The sequence below is a fragment of the Anolis carolinensis genome, unplaced genomic scaffold (assembly GCF_035594765.1).
Source record: "Anolis carolinensis isolate JA03-04 unplaced genomic scaffold, rAnoCar3.1.pri scaffold_13, whole genome shotgun sequence".
NCBI lineage: Eukaryota > Metazoa > Chordata > Lepidosauria > Squamata > Dactyloidae > Anolis > Anolis carolinensis.
In genome coordinates this window covers 7,725,271-7,744,898 of record NW_026943824.1, presented here as the reverse complement: position 1 = coordinate 7,744,898, position 19,628 = coordinate 7,725,271, and the positions used below count along the sequence as shown (strand labels likewise).

The 19,628-nt window shown below is 40.2% G+C and overlaps 1 protein-coding gene and 1 long non-coding RNA gene across 2 annotated transcripts; one reads left to right on the top strand and one right to left on the bottom strand.

The window, feature by feature from the left end:
• Positions 1–525: 525 nt before the first annotated feature.
• Positions 526–1,722, bottom strand: LOC134294208 (uncharacterized). The gene is made up of 2 exons (XR_010001180.1): positions 1,502–1,722; positions 526–1,041 (listed from the first exon to the last, which is right to left on the bottom strand). It is a non-coding gene; the product is annotated as an uncharacterized LOC134294208 (long non-coding RNA).
• A 1,369-nt stretch (positions 1,723–3,091) lies between these two features.
• On the top strand, positions 3,092–19,200 carry LOC100560406 (deoxyribonuclease-1-like 2). Its single transcript, XM_003228655.4, has 9 exons — positions 3,092–3,210; positions 3,713–3,857; positions 5,480–5,568; positions 9,461–9,544; positions 9,677–9,777; positions 11,207–11,319; positions 13,219–13,373; positions 15,031–15,127; positions 17,174–19,200. The coding sequence occupies exons 2-9, from the start codon at positions 3,717–3,719 to the stop codon at positions 17,225–17,227; spliced, it is 834 nt and encodes a 277-aa protein (XP_003228703.1). The 5' UTR covers positions 3,092–3,210; positions 3,713–3,716; the 3' UTR covers positions 17,228–19,200.
• The last annotated feature ends 428 nt before the right edge of the window (positions 19,201–19,628 follow it).

Genomic DNA, 19,628 nt, shown 5'->3' with positions numbered 1-19,628 from the left:
ACAGGCACAGTTAAGCCTCACTTAGGCCTCTTCCACAGATTATCAGATTTGAACTGGATTATATGGCAGTGTAGACTCAAGGCCCTTCCACACATTTATAATCTTATATTATCTGCTTTGAACTGGATTATCTTAAGTCCACACTGCCATATAATTCACTTCAGTGTGCATACTAAACATAAAGACAACCATACAACAGACATTCAGTACCACCACTACCTCAACAATTTCTCACCAACACCACCAGACAACGCCACAGCAACGCGTGGCCGGGCACAGCTAGTATATATATAAAATAGTGATGGAATCCTGGCGACCGCCAAAACAACAAAACTAAACACCCCACAACCTCTAAAATTGACAACACAACCCATCATCCACGCCTCTAGGTTGATACAACAAAAAGAAAAGAAAAATAAAGTCCTAATTAGAGGGAGAGGAAGAATTGTTTTTATCCAATTGCTGCCAGTTAGAAGGCTAAGCTCCGCCCACTTGGTCTCCTAGCAACCCACTCACCCAGGGGACAGGCAGAGTTAAGCCTCACTTAGGCCTCTTCCACACTGCCTATAAAATACAGATTATCAGATTTTAACTGGATTAGATGGCAGTGTAGACTCAAGGCCCTTCCACAAAGCTATATAACCCATTTATAATCTTATAGTCTCTGCTTTAACTGGATTATCTGGACTCCACACCTTTACCCTTTACCTTAACTACCACCAATTCCTCAATACTTTATTTCCCATACCACCTGACTTCGCCACAGCAACGCGTGGCCAGGCACAGCTAGTAATAAAGATAAGATGGGTTTTGTTTTGATTTTAAGAGAGGGGATCCATTGCAATAGTGATGTGAAATGCACTCTCACCGCAAAGGTTGCATCCACGTCTCTTCCTTCCTGCAAAACACATCCCCTTTCACAAGATTCTTGCGGCCACAGGCCTTGGGAAAGATTATCGCAAGGCCTTTCAATCTATCCTTCCCTCCCTCTACTGGTTTATCTATCTGCCCACCCATCTCTTGATTCATCTATCTACTTACCTACCAGCCTAACCATCCATCCGTCAATTCACCTACCTAGCTATCTATATTCCTACCTATCTACCTAACTAACTACCTACCTATATACCTAACCACTCACGAACCCATTACTTTATTCACTCAAGGTTTTCCCCTGACATTAAGTCCAGTCGTGACCGACTCTGGGGGTTGGTGCTCATCTCCATTTCTAAGCCAAAGAGCTGGCATTGTCCATAGACACCTCCAAGGTCATGTGGCCACTGGCATGACTGCATGAAGCGCCGTTACCTTCCCGCCAGAGCGGTACCTATTGATTTACTCACATTGGCATGTTTTCAAACTGCTAGGTTGGCAGAAGCTGGGGCTAACAACGGGAGCTCACCCTGCTCCATGGATTTGAACCGCCGACCTTTCGGTCAGCAAGTTCAACAGCTCAGCGGTTTAACCCACTGAACTAATGGGGACTCCTATTTCTACCTACCTGTATATCTAACCACCATCTATCTACCTATCCATCTGCCTACTTACTTAGTTATAGACCTAACAATTCATTAATATATTTTCTATCTCTCTATCTATCTATCTATCTATCTATCTATCTATCTATCTATCTATCTATCTATCTATCTATCTGTATAGCTATCTGTCCATCCAATGATCTATCTATCTATCTATCTATCTATCTATCTGTATAGCTATCTGTCCATCCAATGATCTATCTATCTATCTATCTATCTATCTATCTATCTATCTATCTAATATCTATCCATCCATCCAATGATTGATTGATCTATCTGTCCATCCATCCAACGATCTATCTACCCAACTATCTATCTTCTATCTATTATCTATCTATCTATCTATCTATCTATCTATCTATCTGTCTGTCTGTCTGTCTGTCTGTCTGTCTGTCTGTCCGTCCGTCTGTCTGCCTGCCTATATATCTGTCCATCCAATGATCTAGCTATCCTATCCATCCAACTATCTCTATCCAATGATCCATCCAACGATCCATCCAACGATCCATCCAACGATCCACCCATCCAATGATCTATCTATCTCTATCTATCTCTATCTCTATCTATCAATCACCTTTCTTCTTTCTTTCTTTCTTTCTTTCTTTCTTTCCACCCAACTATCTATCTATCTATCTATCTATCTGTCCATCCAATGATCTATCTATCCTATACCCAACTATCTATCTATCCATCCAACAATCCATCCAACGATCCACCCATCCAATGATCTATCTATCTATCTATCTATCTATCTATCTATCTATCTATCTATCTATCTCTATCTATCTATCTATCTATCTATCTATCTATCTATCACCTTTCTTCTTTCTTTCTTTCCACCCAACTATCTATCTATCTATCTATCTATCTATCTATCTATCTATCTATCTATCTATCTATCTATATCTGTCCATCCAATGATCTATTTATCTATCCTATCCCCAACTATCTATCTATCCATCCAACAATCCATCCAATGATCCACCCATCCAATGATCTATCTATCTATCTCTATCTATCTCTATCTATCTATCTATCTATCTATCTATCTATCTATCTATCTATCTATCTATCTCCTTTCTTCTTTCTTTCTTTCTTTCTTTCTTTCTTTCTTTCTTTCTTTCTTTCTTTCCACCCAACTATCTATCTATCTATCTATCTATCTATCTATCTATCTATCTATATCTATCTATCTATATCTGTCCATCCAATGATCTATTTATCTATCCTATCCCCAACTATCTATCTATCCATCCAACGATCCATCCAACGATCCACCCATCCAATGATCTATCCATCAATCCATCAATCCATCAATCCATCCATCCATCCCTTCATTCATCCATCTCTTCATCCTTCCACCCATCCTTCCATCTCCACAGCCACTTCTCTTTCACGCAGGCAGAAACCCAACAGGTTTTTTCCGCTGTGGAATGCGGTTTGAGTCTCTCCCTGTTGTGCAAGGAACACAAGTCTCAGCGCAAGGTTTGTGATGCAAAACAGAGCGGCTGCAACGCCAGCATTAAAAGGGAGAATGCTCATTACACATGGGATGGGCCCCTTCCGGCAGCAGCACCAGCAGCCCAAGCAGAGAGGCCGGAGTTGGGTTTGAGTCTCTCTCTGTGAGCATCTTGTATTTGGGGGAGAAGCATCCCTCGCTCACCAGGTAAAGGTAAGAGTCTAGGTCATTTGGACTCATTTCATCCCCAGATAAATATTTTTAATGGAAGCGGAAGGTCAATATGTATTTCCAAAGCCCTAAGTCACTTCTAACCCACTTCTGAAGGCAACCGTCCCACAATTTTGTGTTAACAACAGCATCGAGTGCAGGCATGGACAAACTTTGGCCCTCCAGGTGTTATGGACTTCAATTCCCACAATTCCTAACAACCTGGGATTTCTGGGAGTTGAAGTCCAAAACCCCTGGAGGGCCCAAGTTTGCCCATACCTGATCAAGTGGCAGGGAGTTCCAAAGGTTGACAATAGAGTCTAATTACGGGAAAAGAGAATTCCACATAAACATTAGGAAGAAATCCTTAATGGGAAGAAAGCGGGATATGTCACCCGGGAGTCAACTTTGGAAGTTTTGAAGCAGAGGCAAGATGGCCAACTGTCGGGACAGCTTGGATGGTGTCTTCCTGCTGGATAACCTTGTGCATCTTTTGGCTCTTTAGGAACATGAAGCAGCTTCTCTTGCTCGTTTTCGGCCTGGTGTCACTGGCACAAACGGTCAGTCCTTTGCGGATCTGTGCCTTCAACATCCAAAGCTTCGGGGACACCAAACTGTCGGATGAAGGCACCTCCAAAATCATCGTGAAGGTGAGCAATCCTTCTCTGGAGGCCTTTCAACAGCAGTTGGATGGGCATCTTTTGGGAGGGCTTTAACGCAACAGCAGACTGGGATTTAGGCTGGATGCCCTTTGGGTGCCCCTTCCAGATCTTCCAGAGCTCCCAATAGCACAGTGTGATAAAGCACTGAGCTGTTGAACTTGTGGACCAAAAGGTCGCAGGTTTGAATCCAGGGAGCAGAGTGAGCACCCGCTGTTAGCCTCAGCTTCCGCCAACCTAGTACTTCGAAAACATGCAAATGTGAGTAGATCAATAGGTACAGCTCCAGCAGGAAGGTAACAGTGCTCTATGCAGTCATGCTGGCCACATGACCTAGGACAGTGATGGCGAACCTATGACACGCGTGTCAGCATTGACATGTCTAGCCAATTTTGCTGACACACGGTGGTCACCTCTTGGGTTGTTAAGTGTTTTGTGGCCAAACTTGGTGCCATTTCATCTAGTTTTTTTTTATTTACTTCGTCCTACAAATGAACAGTACATTTTTATATAGAGAGATTATTATTATATCCTATTATTATATTATCCTATTAATATATTTTATATCATTATATTATATTTTTATATTCTATTATTATATCATTCATTCTATTATTATTCTATTATTGTTGTATATTATCATTATTCCTATATTATATTATTATTATATTATTCATTATTCATGACTATATTGAAACTAGAATAGAGAGAAATCAGTGTGGAAACTTTGTGAAGCTTAAACTGCAAGAAGTATCATAGATTGTTGTACATGGAAATAAGGGTAGTACAGTAGAGTCTCGCTTATCCAACGTAAACGGGCCGGCAGAATGTTGGATAAGCGAATATGTTGGATAATAAGGAGAGATTAAGGAGAAGCCTATTAAACACCAAATTAGGTTATGATTTTATAAATTAAGCACCAAAACATCATGTTATACAACAAATTTGACAGAAAAAGTAGTTCAGTATGAAGTAATGCTACATAGTAATTACTGTATTTACGAATTTAGCACCAAAATATCACGCTGTATTGAAAACATTGACTACAAAAATGCGTTGGATAATCCAGAACGTTGGATAAGCGAATGTTGGATAAGTGAGACTCTACTGTAAATAGTTTTTGATTTATTAAATACAGTTATATATTACACTTATACATTTATGTTATTTAAACTATACATATTGTGAAATTATGTTTTCTCTCTCTCAATGTGACACACCACCCAAGTCATGCTGGATTTTTTGGCGAATTTTAACACACCAAGTGCAAAAGCTGACCTAGGAGGTGTCTATGGACAACGCTGGCTCTTCGGTTTAGAAATGGAGATGAGCACCAATCCCCAGAGTTGGACACGACTGGACTTAATGTCAGGGAAAAACCTTTGACTTTATTTACTTGGCTGTGCACAGCGGAGTGGGTCAGACTAGATGCCCTTTGGGGGTCCCTCTTCTAGCTCAGGGCAGAGGATGCATCAGTACTACATCTAGGAACTTCAAAAATTACCATTTTAAAACTACATCTCTTCCACATTCCCTAGTGGTGATGGCAACTAGGGGGTGATGGGCATTATAGTCCTTCTCTTAGGCTCCGAGGATCTTCTCTCTTGCTGCAGGTCCTCTCCCGCTATGACATTGCCCTGGTGCAAGAGGTGCGGGACTCCGACCTGAGTGCTGTCAATGAGCTGATGGAGCGGCTCAACAGGTGAGACCTCACCTGTTTTTATTTTTATTCTTATTATATTGTATTACTTGGTTTTAATGTGTTTTATTTAGTTGCTGTTTTACATGTATTTTACTTTGTTTATTATTTGTTTTTTGGGGCTTGCCCCTGTGTTAGCTGTCAGGAGTCCCTGTGGGGAGATGGAGGCAGGATAGAAAAATAAAATTATTATTATTATTATTTTATTATGACACAGCAAACAAGATAGATAGGATTCATTCAGCACCTTAAGTATTACACCTGCTGTATTATTATCCCTCCCTGATAACTTGATATTGCTTTGCACCTTGGCCTGGATCTTTTGACCCAAATCGGGATTTTAATATTATTGTGTATATTGACTTTTATGACTGTTTTTAATCATGTTGAAGTTTTACTGCTCGGTTTAATGTTTTATCTGATTTGTGCTGTCGTGTCTGGGCATGGCCCCATGTAAGCCGCCCCGAGTCCCTCCGGGGAGATGGGGCGGGATATAAGAATAAAATAATAATAATAATAATAATAATAATTATTATTATTATTATAGATATGCTGGATTTCGTATCACAAAACCACAAGTCAAACACTTCCCAAGTGTCTAGGACTGTGTGATGTATTTTCGGATGATGCGCGCAGATCCCAGTAGGTTGGCCTTTTGCAGTTGGCAGATTGTGATTTTGTCAATGTCTATTGTTTCCAAATGCCGGCTGAGATCTTTTGGCACGGCACCCAGTGTGCCCATCACCACCGGGACCACCCAGGGACACCCCCCCCCCCACAGATGCCACCTTGTCGTGGTGGGGGGACTTAACTGCTCCAATGATGACTGAGGGCTGTGCTGGCGGTAGTGTAACTACCGGCAGGTCCAACCAAGCCAGAGAGGCCTCAGCTGAGGAGCAGGACTAAGAGCACCGAACCCATTAGCATTATGGAGAATCAAACCCAAACGAAGTCTATACTGGCTCGGTCGTCGCCCAGGATAAAAAGGACCGCGGTGGATGCTGCTGATTCTGGACATCCATCGACAAGTGGGCTACGGAATCATCAAACCCCAAATGAACAGTCACAGAAGTGGCAGAAATATACAATGCCAGAAAACCGCACAATTATTATTATTATTATTATTATTATTATTATTATTATTATTATTATTATTACAGTAGAGTCTCACTTATCCAACATTCGCTTATCCAACGTTCTGGATTATCCAACGCATTTTTGTAGTCAATGTTTTCAATACAGCGTGATATTTTGGTGCTAAATTCGTAAATACAGTAATTACTATGTAGCATTACTTCATACTGAACTACTTTTTCTGTCAAATTTGTTGTATAACATGATGTTTTGGTGCTTAATTTATAAAATCATAACCTAATTTGGTGTTTAATAGGCTTCTCCTTAATCTCTCCTTATTATCCAACATATTCGCTTATCCAACATTCTGCCGGCCCGTTTACGTTGGATAAGCGAGACTCTACTGTATTATTATTATTGTATGACATAGCAAACAAGATAGATATGCTGGGTTTCATATCACAAAATCACAAGTCGAACACTTCCCAAGCGTCTAGGACTGTGTGATGTATTATTATTATTATTATTATTATTATTATTATTGTATGACACAGCAAACAAGATAGATATGCTGGATTTCGTTTCACAAAATCACAAGTCGAACACTTCCCAAGTGTCTAGGACTGTGTGATTATTATTATTATTATTATTATTATTATTATTATTATTATTATTATTATTATTTTTAATGACACAGCAAACAAGATAGACATGCTGGATTTCGTATCACAAAATCACAAGTCAAACACTTCCCAAGTGTCTAGGACTGTGTGATGTATTTTCAGATGATGCGCGCAGATCCCAGTCGGGTGGCCTTTTGCAGTTGGCAGATTGTAAATTTGTCAATGCCTATTGTTTCCAAATGCCGGCTGAGATCTTTTGGCACGGCACCCAGTGTGCCCATCACCACCGGGACCACCTGCACTGGTTTATGCCAGAGTCTTTGCAGTTCAATCTTGAGGTCCTGAGAGCGGCTGAGTTTTTCCTGTTGTTTTTCGTCAATGCGACTGTCACCTGGGATGGCGACATCAATGATCCAAACCTTTTTCTTTTCCACAACTGTGATGTCTGGTGTGTTGTGTTCCAGAACTTTGTCAGTCTGGATTCGGAAGTCCCACAGTATCTTTGCGTGCTCATTTTCCAAGACTTTTGCAGGTTTGTGATCCCATCAGTTCTTTGCTGCTGGCAGGTGGTACTTAAGGCATAAGTTCCAATGGATCATTTGGGCCACATAGTTGTGCCTCTGTTTGTAGTCTGTCTGTGCAATTTTCTTACAGCAGCTGAGGATATGATCCATGGTTTCATCGGTTTCCTTGCAGAGTCTGCATTTTGGGTCATCAGCTGATTTTTCGATCTTGGCCTTGATTGCATTTGTTCTGATGGCTTGCTCCTGGGCTGCAAGGATCAGGCCTTCTGTCTCCTTCTTCAGGGTCCCATTCGTGAGCCAGAGCCAGGTCTTCTATTATTATTATTATTATTATTATTATTATTATTATTATTATTATTAATTGCCTTTGTCCTGATGTCTTGCTCCTGGGCTGCAAGGATCAGGCCTTCTGTCTCCTTCTTCAGGGTCCCATTCGTGAGCCACAGCCAGGTCTTCTCCTTATCAGCTTTTCCTTCAATTTTGTCAAGGAACATTCCATGCAATGTTTTGTTGTGCCGGCTGTCAGCTCTAGTTTGTAGTGCGGTTTTCTTGTACTGGTTTTTTGTCTGCTGTGCTTTGAGGAGTTTCTGATTTGTAGACTTCAATCAAAGCAGGTTCTTCACTTTGCTTGACATATTCTGCCAGGGCATGTTCTTCTTCTTTGACTGCTTGTTTGACTTGTAAGAGTCCTCTGCCCCCTGATCTTCTAGGCAGATATAGCTGGTCAACATCACTGCGAGGGTGCAGTGAATGATGAATGGTCATGAGTTTTCTTTGTTTTTCTGTCCAAATTGTTCAGTTCCACCTTGTCCAGTTTATGACGCCAGCAGTATATCTTATGACAGGTATGGCCCAGGTGTTTATGGCCTTGATGGTGTTGCCTCCATTGAGCTTGCTTTTGAGAATTTTTCTGACCCTTTGTGTGTATTCTTTGCTGACCACAGTTTTCACATGTTCATGCTTGATGTTGTCTAGCTGTAATATGCCCAGATATTTATAGGCCTTTGGCTGGTGACACTTTATTGTTTGGCCATTAGGCATATTTTCAATTAGGCTCACTTTCAATGATTTTTCCCTTCTTAAATGCCACTGTCGAACATTTGTCCAAGCCAAACTCCATGCTGATATCAGTGCTAAAAATTCGGACAGTGTTAGCCAGAGACTGGATTTCAGTTTCCGTTTTCCCATACAGCTTCAGGTCATCCATGTACATCAGATGTGAAATTTTGTGAGAATTCTTAGATGTTTGATAGCCGAGATTTGTTTTTTTTAAGATTGTTGACAGAGGGATCATGGCAATAATGAAAAGCAGAGGGGACAATGAATCTCCCTGGAAAATTCCTCTTCTGATGTTAACAAGTCCATAGCTTTCATTTCCAACAAACAGTTCAGTTTTCCAGTGCTCCATCATGTTTTCAATGAAAGTGCTAACGTTTTTACAAATTCCGATGGCGTCCAGGCATTTGATGATCCAGCTGTGTGGGAGTGAGTCAAAGGCCTTTTTGTAGTCAATCCACATCATGTTGTTGTTATTATTATTATTATTATTATTATTATTATTATTATTATTATTATTATTTATGTGGCACTCCTTATAACTTCCTTTGAATGGAACGTTCTCCCAGACTTGCCCCTTGGACCCCAAAGCCCATGTTTCTCCCTTTGGCCTTGCAGGGCCTCCAAGGAGCCCTACGAATTCGAGATCAGCCAGTCTTTGGGCCGGGAGAACTACAAGGAGATGTACCTCTTCATCTACAGGTAGGGTCCCAAATATAAACATATCCCATTTGTCCTTCTCCCTTCTCCCTAGGAAGAGTTATACCTCTGCTCTGTATATTAATCTTCTGTATAGGAAACTATATATCCCTCTGCCTTCTTCTCCCTCCCCAGGACCAGTTCGGTCTCGGTGGTGGACCAGTACCAGTTCCCCAGCAAGAGCAACGCCTTCAGCCGGGCTCCCTTCATCCTGAAGTTCTCAGCTTCGGAATCGAGTCCGTAATGCAGAGAGAAAGCATCTCTTTCTTGGTGGTTTCTTTTCCCCCCTCCCAAGACACAACTTTGGAAACTTTCCTCTTTTGCTGTAGGAGTAATGCAGTTTGACCCCATAGCTTCGATGCTATGGAAATCCCGGGAGCTGCAGTTTTCCAAGGGTTTGAGCTTTCTCTGCCAAAGAGTGATACTACAACTCCCAGGATTCCATATGGAAACTTGGCTCATTTTTCGTTGGAGCTGCAGCTCTAGAATAAATGCAACCTGACTCAATTTGAACTGCACTGTGACTTAAATGTTTGTAGTTTTCCAAAGTCTGGAGCCAAAGAATGCAAACTAAAAATCCCAGGATTCCATATGAAAAGTTTCTTTTTTCGTTGGGCTGTTGCTGTAGAATGAATGCAATGTGACCCTTTTTTAACTGCTGCATGTCTTAGTGTTGTAGTTTTCCAAGGCTTTGTACCAAAGAGTGCAAATTACAATTCCTATTACAGTAGAGTCTCACTTATCCAAGCCTCGCTTATCCAAGTTTCTGGATTATCCAAGCTATTTTTGCAGTCAATTTTTTCAATATATCGTGATATTTTGGTGCTAAATTTGTAAATACAGTAATTACAACATAACATTACTGCGTATTGAACTGCTTTTTCCATCAAGTGTGTTGTAAAACATGATGTTTTGGTGCTTAATTTGTAAAATCATAACCTAATTTGATGTTTAATAGGCTTTTCCTTAATCCTTCCTTATTATCCAAGATAGTCGCTTATCCAAGCTTCTGCCGGCCCGTTTAGCTTGGATAAGTGAGACTCTACTGTAATTCATATGGAGACTTGACTCATTTTTCATTGGGGCTGCAGCTGTAGAACTAATGCAATGTTTGAACTGCCCCATGGCTTAAATGTTATGGGAGTTGTAGTTTTCCAAGGCTTTGAGCCAAAGAGTGCAAACTACAACTCCCAGGATTTCATATGGAGACTTGACTCATTTTTCGTTGGGGCTGCAGAACTAATGCAATGTGACCCTCCGTTTGAACTGCCCCATGGCTTAAATGTTATGGGAGTTGTAGTTTTCCAAGGCTTTGAGCCAAAGAGTGCAAACTACAACTCCCAGGATTTCATATGGAGACTTGACTCATTTTTCGTTGGGGCTGCAGAACTAATGCAATGTGACCCTCCGTTTGAACTGCCCCATGGCTTAAATGTTATGGGAGTTGTAGTTTTCTAAGATCTTGAACCAAAGAGTGCAAACTACAATTCTCAGTAATTCATATGGAGATTTGACTCATTTTTCGTTGGGGCTGTAGCTGTAAAACGAAAGCAACGTGACCTCCGTTTGAACTGCCCCATGGCTGAAATGTAACGGGAGTTGTAGTTTTCTAAGATCTTGAGCCAAAGAGTGCAAACTAAACTTCCAAGATTTTCTCTTTTGCAGACGGGAAGGAGCTCATCCTGGTCCCGCTCCATACGGCTCCCAATGACGCCGTGGCTGAGATCGATGCCCTCTACGACGTCTACCTGAAAATCATTGACAAGTGGGGCACTGATGTGAGCATCTTATAGAATATTTTGGGAGTCTTCATCTGTGGCATTTTCCTTGGATTCTTTACTTTGTTAAGCTTGTTAATCTTACCCCATCTTTCAGTGTTGTAATGTTTTTAATCTATGTATCCCATGTTACGGAGAGGCAGGTAAATAATAATAATTGTGAGCCGCCTTGAGTCCCCATGGGGAGAAAGGCGGGGAGAAATAAAGATGATAATAATAATAATAATAATAATAATAATAATAATAATAGTTAGCTGCCTTGAGATCCTATTGAGAGAAACATAGAGTAAATATAATGGTAATAATAATAATAATAATAATAATAATAATAATAGTAATAATGACTCATCTTGTTGAGTCTCAAATAATAACAATAATTGTTAGCCTCCTTCAGTTCCCAGGGGGGGAGAAAGGCAGAAGAGAAAGCAAGATAACAACAACAACAACAACAACAACAACAACAGCAATTGTAACCTGACTTGTATCACCATTGGGGTTCAAAGGCGAACTGGAAATAAAGTCAATAATAACAATAACAACAACAATAATAATGTTATTGTAAGTCAGTTAGAGTTCCCATTTGGGGAGAAAGGGAGAAATAATAATAATAATAATAATAATAATAATAATAATAATAATATTGGAAACAATAGACATTGACAAAATTACGATCTGCCAACTGCAAAAGGCCACCCTGCTGGGATCTGCGCGCATCATCCGAAAATACATCACACAGTCCTAGACACTTGGAAAGTGTTCGACTTGTGATTTTGTGATATGAAATCCAGCATATCTATCTTGTTTGCTGTGTCATAATAAAATAATAATAATAATAATAATAATAATAATAATAATAATAATAATAATAATAATAAGCCGCCTTGAGATCCTATTGAGAGAAGCATAGGGTAAAAATAAAGGTAATAATAATAATAATAATAATAATAATAATAATAATAATAATAATAATAATTGTTAGCCTCCTTAAATCCCCATTGGGGGAGAAGGGCAGGAGAGAAAGCAAGATAACAACAACAACAACAACAACAACAACAACAACAACAACTGTAAGCTGACTTGAGTCCCCACAGGGAGTCAAAGGAGAGCTAGAAATAAAATCAATAACAACAAAAACAACAACAATAATAATGTTATTGTAAGTTGGCTTGAGTCCCCATTTGGGGAGAAAGTTAGAAATAAAGTTAATAATAATAATAATAATAATAAGAAGAAGAAGAAGAAGAAGAAGAAGAAGCCACCTTGAGATCCTATTGAGAGAAAGATAGGGTAGAAATAAAGTTAATAATAATAATAATAATAATAATAATAATAATAATAATAATAATAAATCCAGCATATATATCTCATTTGCTGTGTCATACTATGTCTTTGTGTCAATTATAATAATAATAATTGTAAGGCAGTTTGAGTCACCATTGGGGGAGAAAGGCAGGAAAGAACTGAATATAAAGTTAATAATAGTAATAGTACTACTAATAATTGTAAGCCAGCTTGAAACTCTATGGGAAGAAAGGCTAATTATGATTATGTTTATGATTATTATTAGTTAAGAATAATAATCAGTATTCTGGGGAAAATAGTAGTTCCCAAGGGGTTTACAGAACCAGCATGGCATAGATTTTCGACCCTGGAGATCCGGGTTCGAACCCCTGCTTGGTCATGGAAACTCATTGGGAGGGTTGCACTCTCTCAGCCTCAGAAGGAGTCTAAAGGCAGGCCTCTCCCTGAAATAATCTATCCAACGAAATCCCATTGTGAGGTTTGCTTTAGTGCTGTCGTGAGTCGGAAATGGCTCTAAGGCATGCAACAGTAAGGTGGTGAAATGAGGACATTGCCCCACCAATGAGAACCCGGTCCCGACCCTTCTCCTCTTGACAGAACATGATGTTTCTGGGGGACTTCAATGCGGACTGCAGCTACGTGGGCAAGAAGGACTGGGCCTCCATCCGCCTCCGGACCAGCGAGGTCTTCAAGTGGCTCATCCCCGACGAGGAGGACACCACCGTGGGGCACTCCGACTGCGCCTACGACCGGTATGCTATCCCCATTTGCTCTTGACTTGCAGCAATGGAAGTGATCTGAGCACAAAGCGGGAGGAGAGCAGAGGAACCGGGACATTTTAAAAGGCATTAGATACATGGGAAGGCAGAGGCTTAATCCAAATGGAGATGTTGGAGCAGGGGTCCCCAAACTAAGGCCCGGGGGCCGGATGCGGCCCTCCAAGGTTATTTACCTGGCCCCCGCCCTCAGTTTTATAATATAATATTCTTATATCAGTTTTAATAATATAATATATTGTATATACATATAATATTGATAAAATATTATAATGTTATACAATATAATACTAATAATAATACAATATAATAATATTAATTATATGTTCCATATTACATATAATATTACAGTATAGTTGTATAGTTCAATATAGTAATATATAATGCTAATATTGTGCTCTGTTAATAATATAATATATTGTATGTACATACAGCAGCTCTGAGTCCCCTTCGGGGTGAGAAGGGTGGGATATAAATGTAGTAAATAAAGGTAGTAAATAAATAATTAATTTTAGACTTAGGCTCTCCCAAAGTCTGAAATGACTTGAAGGCACACAACAACAACATCAACAACAACAATCATAATTAACTTGACTATCTCTTTGGCCAGTAGCAGGCCCACACTTTCCATTGAAATCCTGATAGGTTTATGTTGGTTAAAATTGTTTTTATTTTTAAATATTGTATTGTTCTTTGTTATTGTTGTATTGCACAACAAATAAGACATATGCAGTGTGCATAGGAATTTGTTCGTATTTTTTTTCAAATGATAATTTGGCCCCTCAACAGTCTGAATGATTGTGGACCGGCCCTTTGCTTTAAAAGTTTGAGGACCTCTGTGTTGGAGGGTATGACTACCTGGTGAGTCCTATTGGATGGGAATCTGTTTTTGCATTTAGAAAACCACCAACTGGCTGCTTTTCATGCTGATAGAACCTGTGGCAAGGTCACATTGAGACCACGCCACCAGGAAAAGTGTCAGTTTTAGCCTTGAAGATCTGTCCTTTGACATTGTGCGTACATCCAGCACGTATTATTTGATTTGATTTGTATTCCTTCGCAATTGTACACAATGCTGCCTTGGGTCGCACTTCTCCTGGTTAACTTGATATTAACTTAGGGTCCTTCCCATCCCAAACTGACCTCCAATGAATTTGTAGCACTTTATCTGTTATCTTGAGTTTACAACTTTAACAAAGTGCACTAGTCTATTACTCAACTTCGCTCTTTTTAATTCCGTGTTTTATTAAGTGTGTTTTTATTTTCATAGGGTTATGTTTAAAATTTTATAATTGGAGTATGTTTTTGTTTACTGATGTATCGTTTATTGTCACTGTTTTATCTGATACTATCTTTGAGCCGCCCCGAGTCCCCTTCAGGGGAGATGGAGGCAGGGTATAAATAAACCTATTATTATTATTATTATTATTATTATTATTATTGAGTCTGGGTGCTCCAAAAATCTCTAGTATCTATATTCCAATCAGAAACTACAGACGAGATCAAGATAGGATGCTATCCAAAGAGCCAGTTTCTGAACCTACTTCTCGGCCTTTGAGATTTGTAATTTGCCTTTGAAACGGGCCCAGCGTTTCCTAGGAAAGGCCTGACCTGTCTCTTTTTGTGGTTCTAGGATCGTGGTGAGTGGGGCCCAGATGAAGAAGTGGGTCAAGCCCAACTCGGCCAAAGTGTTCGACTTCCAGGAAGAGTTCAAACTGAGCCAGGAAAAGGTAAGCCCTTTTCCTTTGTTCTTAATTTTTGCCATGTGTTTTAAGTTGTTTATAGTTGTTTCTGTTTGGGCTGTGCCCCCATGTTAGCCGCCCCGAGTCCCTTCGGGGAGGTGGTGGCGGGATAGAAAAAATAAAGTATTATTATTATTATTATTATTATTATTATTATTATTATTTTATTGTATAACACAGTAAACAAGATAGACATGCTGGATTTTGTACCACAAAATCACAAGTCGAACACTTCCCAAGTGTCTAGGACTGTGTGATGTATTTTCAGATGATGCGTGCAGATCCCAGTCGGGTGGCCTTTTGCAGTTGGCAAATCGTAATTTTGTCAATGTCTATTGTTTCCAAATGCCAGCTGAGATCTTTTGGCACGGCACCCAGTGTGCCCATCACCACCGGGACCACCTGCACTTGTTTCTGCCATAGTCTTTGAAGTTCAATCTTGAGGTCCTGATAGCGGCTGAGTTTTTCCTCTTGTTTTTCGTCAATGCGACTGTCACCTGGGATGGCGACATCAATGAGACAAACCTTTTTCTTTTCCACAACTGTGATGTCTGGTGTGTTGTGTTCCAGAACTTTCTCAGTCTGGATTCGGAAGTCCCACAGTAGCTTTGCGTGCTCATTTTCCAATACTTTTGCAGGTTTGTGATCCCACCAATTCTTTCCTGCTGGGAGGTGGTAATTGAGGCATAAGTTCCAATGAATCATTTGGGCCACATAGTTGTGCCTCTGTTTGTAGTCTGTCTGTGCGATTTTCTTACAGCAGCTGAGGATATGATCAATGGTTTCGTCAGTTTCCTTGCACAGTCTGCATTTTGGGTTTTCAACTGATTTTTCAATCTTGGCCTGAATTGCCTTTGTTCTGATGTCTTGCTCCTGGGCTGCAAGGATCAGGCCTTCTGTCTCCTTCTTCAGGGTCCCATTCGTGAGCCAGAGCCAGGTCTTCTCCTTATCAGCTTTTCCTTCAATTTTGTCAAGGAACTTTCCATGCAATGTTTTGTTGTGCCAGCTGTCAGCTCTAGTTTGTAGTGCGTTTTTCTTGTACTGGTTTTTTGTCTGCTGTGCTTTGAGGAGTTTCTGATTTTTGACTTCAATCAAAGCAGGTTCTTCACTTTGCTTTACATATTCTGCCAGGACATGTTCTTCTTCTTTGACTGTTTGTTATTTACTATAATCTATATATATAAAAGGGTAATGAAATTTCGGCCTAGGACAAAACAACAAAACTACACATCCCAGAAACACTAAACTTGGCAGCTCAACCCCTCATCCATGCCTCTACGTTCATACAACAAAAATAAAATAAAAATAAAATCCTAATTAGAGGGAGAGGAATAATTGTTTTTATCCATTTGCTGCCAGTTAAAAGGCTAAGCTCCGCCCACTTGGTCTCCTAGCAACCCACGCAGCCCAGGGGACAGGCAGAGTTAGGCCTCACTTAGACCTCTTCCCCACTGCCTATAAAATACAGATTATCTGATTTTAACTGGATTATATGGCAGTGTAGACTCAAGGCCCTTCCACAGTTATATAACCCATTTATAATCTTATATTATCTGCTTTGAACTGGATTATCTTGACTCCACACTGCCATATAATCCACTTCAGTGTGCAGTTGGACACAACTGGACTTAATGTCAGGGGAAAACCTTTACTCTTTACCTTAACTACCACCAATTCCTCAATACTTTTTTTCCCATACCACCAGACTTCGCCACAGCAACGCGTGGCCGGGCACAGCTAGTATAATATAATAATATTTTGTTATTTAACTTATTATTATTATTATTATTATTATTATTATTATTATTATTATTATTATTAAGCTCTTCCCACATTGCACACACACAATATCCAGCTGGATGTCGTTGAATAAAATAATTATTCCCCAGTATTTTAATGCATGGATATTTTGAATTCGTGGATACGGAGTTGTGGATAGGGAAACCCCACTATATCTTTGTAAGGAAGGGTTGGTGGGGTCGGAGGTGCCTTTTGTGAAGGCATGTGATGCTCTTTCTTCCTTTCCCTTTGCAGGCTCTGGCCGTGAGTGACCATTTCCCGGTGGAGGTCACTCTCAAGTCTCAATGAGGTGCCATTGGCTTCCCATCCGCTGCCCTGATGCCATGCTTGCCTTCCGTCCTCCATATGCAATTTACAGATATATGAAGCTACATTCATGCTGTGCCTAGCTATCCCCTCGAGGTCTAATATATTCCCTTAAGGCCGCGTTTCTCAACCTGGGGGTATTTGTACCAAGTTTGGTCCAGACTCATCATTGTTTGAGTCCACAGTGCTCTCTGGATGTAGGTGAACTACAACTCCCACACTCAAGGTCAATGCCCACCAAACCCTTCCAGTATTTGCTGTTGGTTATAGGAGTTCCATGTGACAAGTTTGGTTCAATTCCATCGCTGGTGGAGTTCAGAATGCTCTTTGATTGTAGGTAAACTATAAATCCCAGCAACTACAACTCCCAAATCAACCCGCCCAACCCCACCAGTATTCAAATTTGGACCAGTGAATGAAAATATATTCTGCATGTCAGATATTTACATTACGATTCATAACAGTAGCAAAATGACAGTTATGAAGTACAGTAGGGTTTCACTTATCCAACATAAATGGGCCGGCAGAACGTTGGATAAGCGAATATGTTGGATAATAAGGAGAGATTAAGGAGAAGCTTATTAAACATCAAATTAAGTTATGATTTTACAAATTAAGCACCAAAACATCATGTTATACAACAAATTGGCAGAAAAAGTAGTTCAATATGCAGTAATGCTACGTAGTAATTACTGTATTTACGAATTTTGCACCAAAATATCATGATATATTGAAAACATTGACTACAAAAATGTGTTGGATAATCCAGAACGTTGGATAAGCGAGACTCTATTGTAGCAACGAAAATAATGTTATGGTTGGGGGTCAGCACAACATGAGGAACTGCATTAAGCACCACTGCCTTAAGGAGTATCGCATGGCAGGAAGGACACAGTCAAAGCCCTCCTGGCAGATGACCATCCAGCCTTAGTTCAAACAACTCCAGAGAAGGAAACTCTACTGGACTCCAAGACAAAGGATCCCCAAAGAGCATCTAGTCCAGTCCCTTCTGCCATTAAGGGAGACACAGTCAAAGCCCTCCCAGCAGATGACCATCCAGCCTCAGTTCAAACAACTCCAGAGAAGGAAACTCTACTGGACTCCAAGGCAAAGGATCCCCAAAGAGCATCTAGTCCAGTCCCTTCTGCCATTAAGGGAGACACAGTCAAAGCCCTCCCAGCAGATGACCATCCAGCCTCAGTTCAAACACCTCCAGAGAAGGGGACTCTACCAAGATAAAGGATCCCCAAAGAGCATCTAGTCCAGTCCCTTCTGCCATTAAGGGAGACACAGTCAAAGCCCTCCTGGCAGATGACCATCCAGCCTCAGTTCAAACAACTCCAGAGAAGGAAACTCTACTGGACTCCAAGGCAAAGGATCCCCAAAGAGCATCTAGTCCAGTCCCTTCTGCGATTAAAGAAGACAGTCAAAGCCCTCCCGACAGATGACCATCCAGCCTCAGTTCAAACACCTCCAGAGAAGGGGACTCTACCAAGATAAAGGATCCCCAAAGAGCATCTAGTCCAGTCCCTTCTGCCATTAAGGGAGACACAGTCAAAGCCCTCCCGACAGATGACCATCCAGCCTCCGTTTAAAAACCTCAAGAGCTTTAATCCCTTCGGAAGTGGGGTGCTGCTGCTGTTCAAGTGTAGGTACAGCTATAACTTTTATAATTTGCATTGTTTGTTGATTGAGTTGGAGTCATGGATAAGTTTCTAATTTAGACGTTGAAAATGATGTTTGTGAGGAACCCCATGGAAAGGCTAGAGAGGGAACGACAATCAATTGTAGGACATGAGAAGTATAAAGGGAAACAATTCCAGACCTTGTTTATATAGTAAAGATTATGTGAAACTTTTATATAATAAATATATTATGTGCTATATGTTATATAAATGTACACAACTCTATACGCTGGTACAATAAAAGTGTAATTGAAAGAAACCCCAATAAAATCAGCCTGAGTTGTTCTTTGGTAACTGTGTATGTTTCTGATGATGATGGTTATTACTACTACTATTATTATTCAAAAGGTAAGTTTGTGATGATGATGATTACTATTATTATTGAAAGGATAGGTTTCTGATGATAATGATTACTATTACCACTATTATTGTTCAAAAGGTAATTTTGTGATGATGATAATTACTATTCTTCAAAGTGTTGGTTTCTGATGAGCATTATTATTATTATTGTTATTCAAAGGGCAGGTTTGCAGTAATGATGATTCAAAGGGTAGGTTTGCGATGATGATGGTGATGATTCAAAGGGTAGGTTTGCGATGATTGTTATTATTATTGTTATTAGAAGGGTAGATTTGTAATAGTGATTATAACTATTATTACTATTACTAGCTTTGCCCGGCCATGCGTTGCTGTGGCTT

Excerpts from the sequence above, each read along its gene's own strand:
- LOC100560406 (XM_003228655.4), top strand. The coding sequence starts at position 3,717 with ATGAAGCAGCTTCTCTTGCTCGTTTTCGGCCTGGTGTCACTGGCACAA. Across the intron at positions 3,858-5,479 it reads CCTCCAAAATCATCGTGAAG|GTCCTCTCCCGCTATGACAT; the intron begins GTGAGCAATCCT and ends CTCTTGCTGCAG. Across the intron at positions 11,320-13,218 it reads TTGACAAGTGGGGCACTGAT|AACATGATGTTTCTGGGGGA; the intron begins GTGAGCATCTTA and ends TCCTCTTGACAG.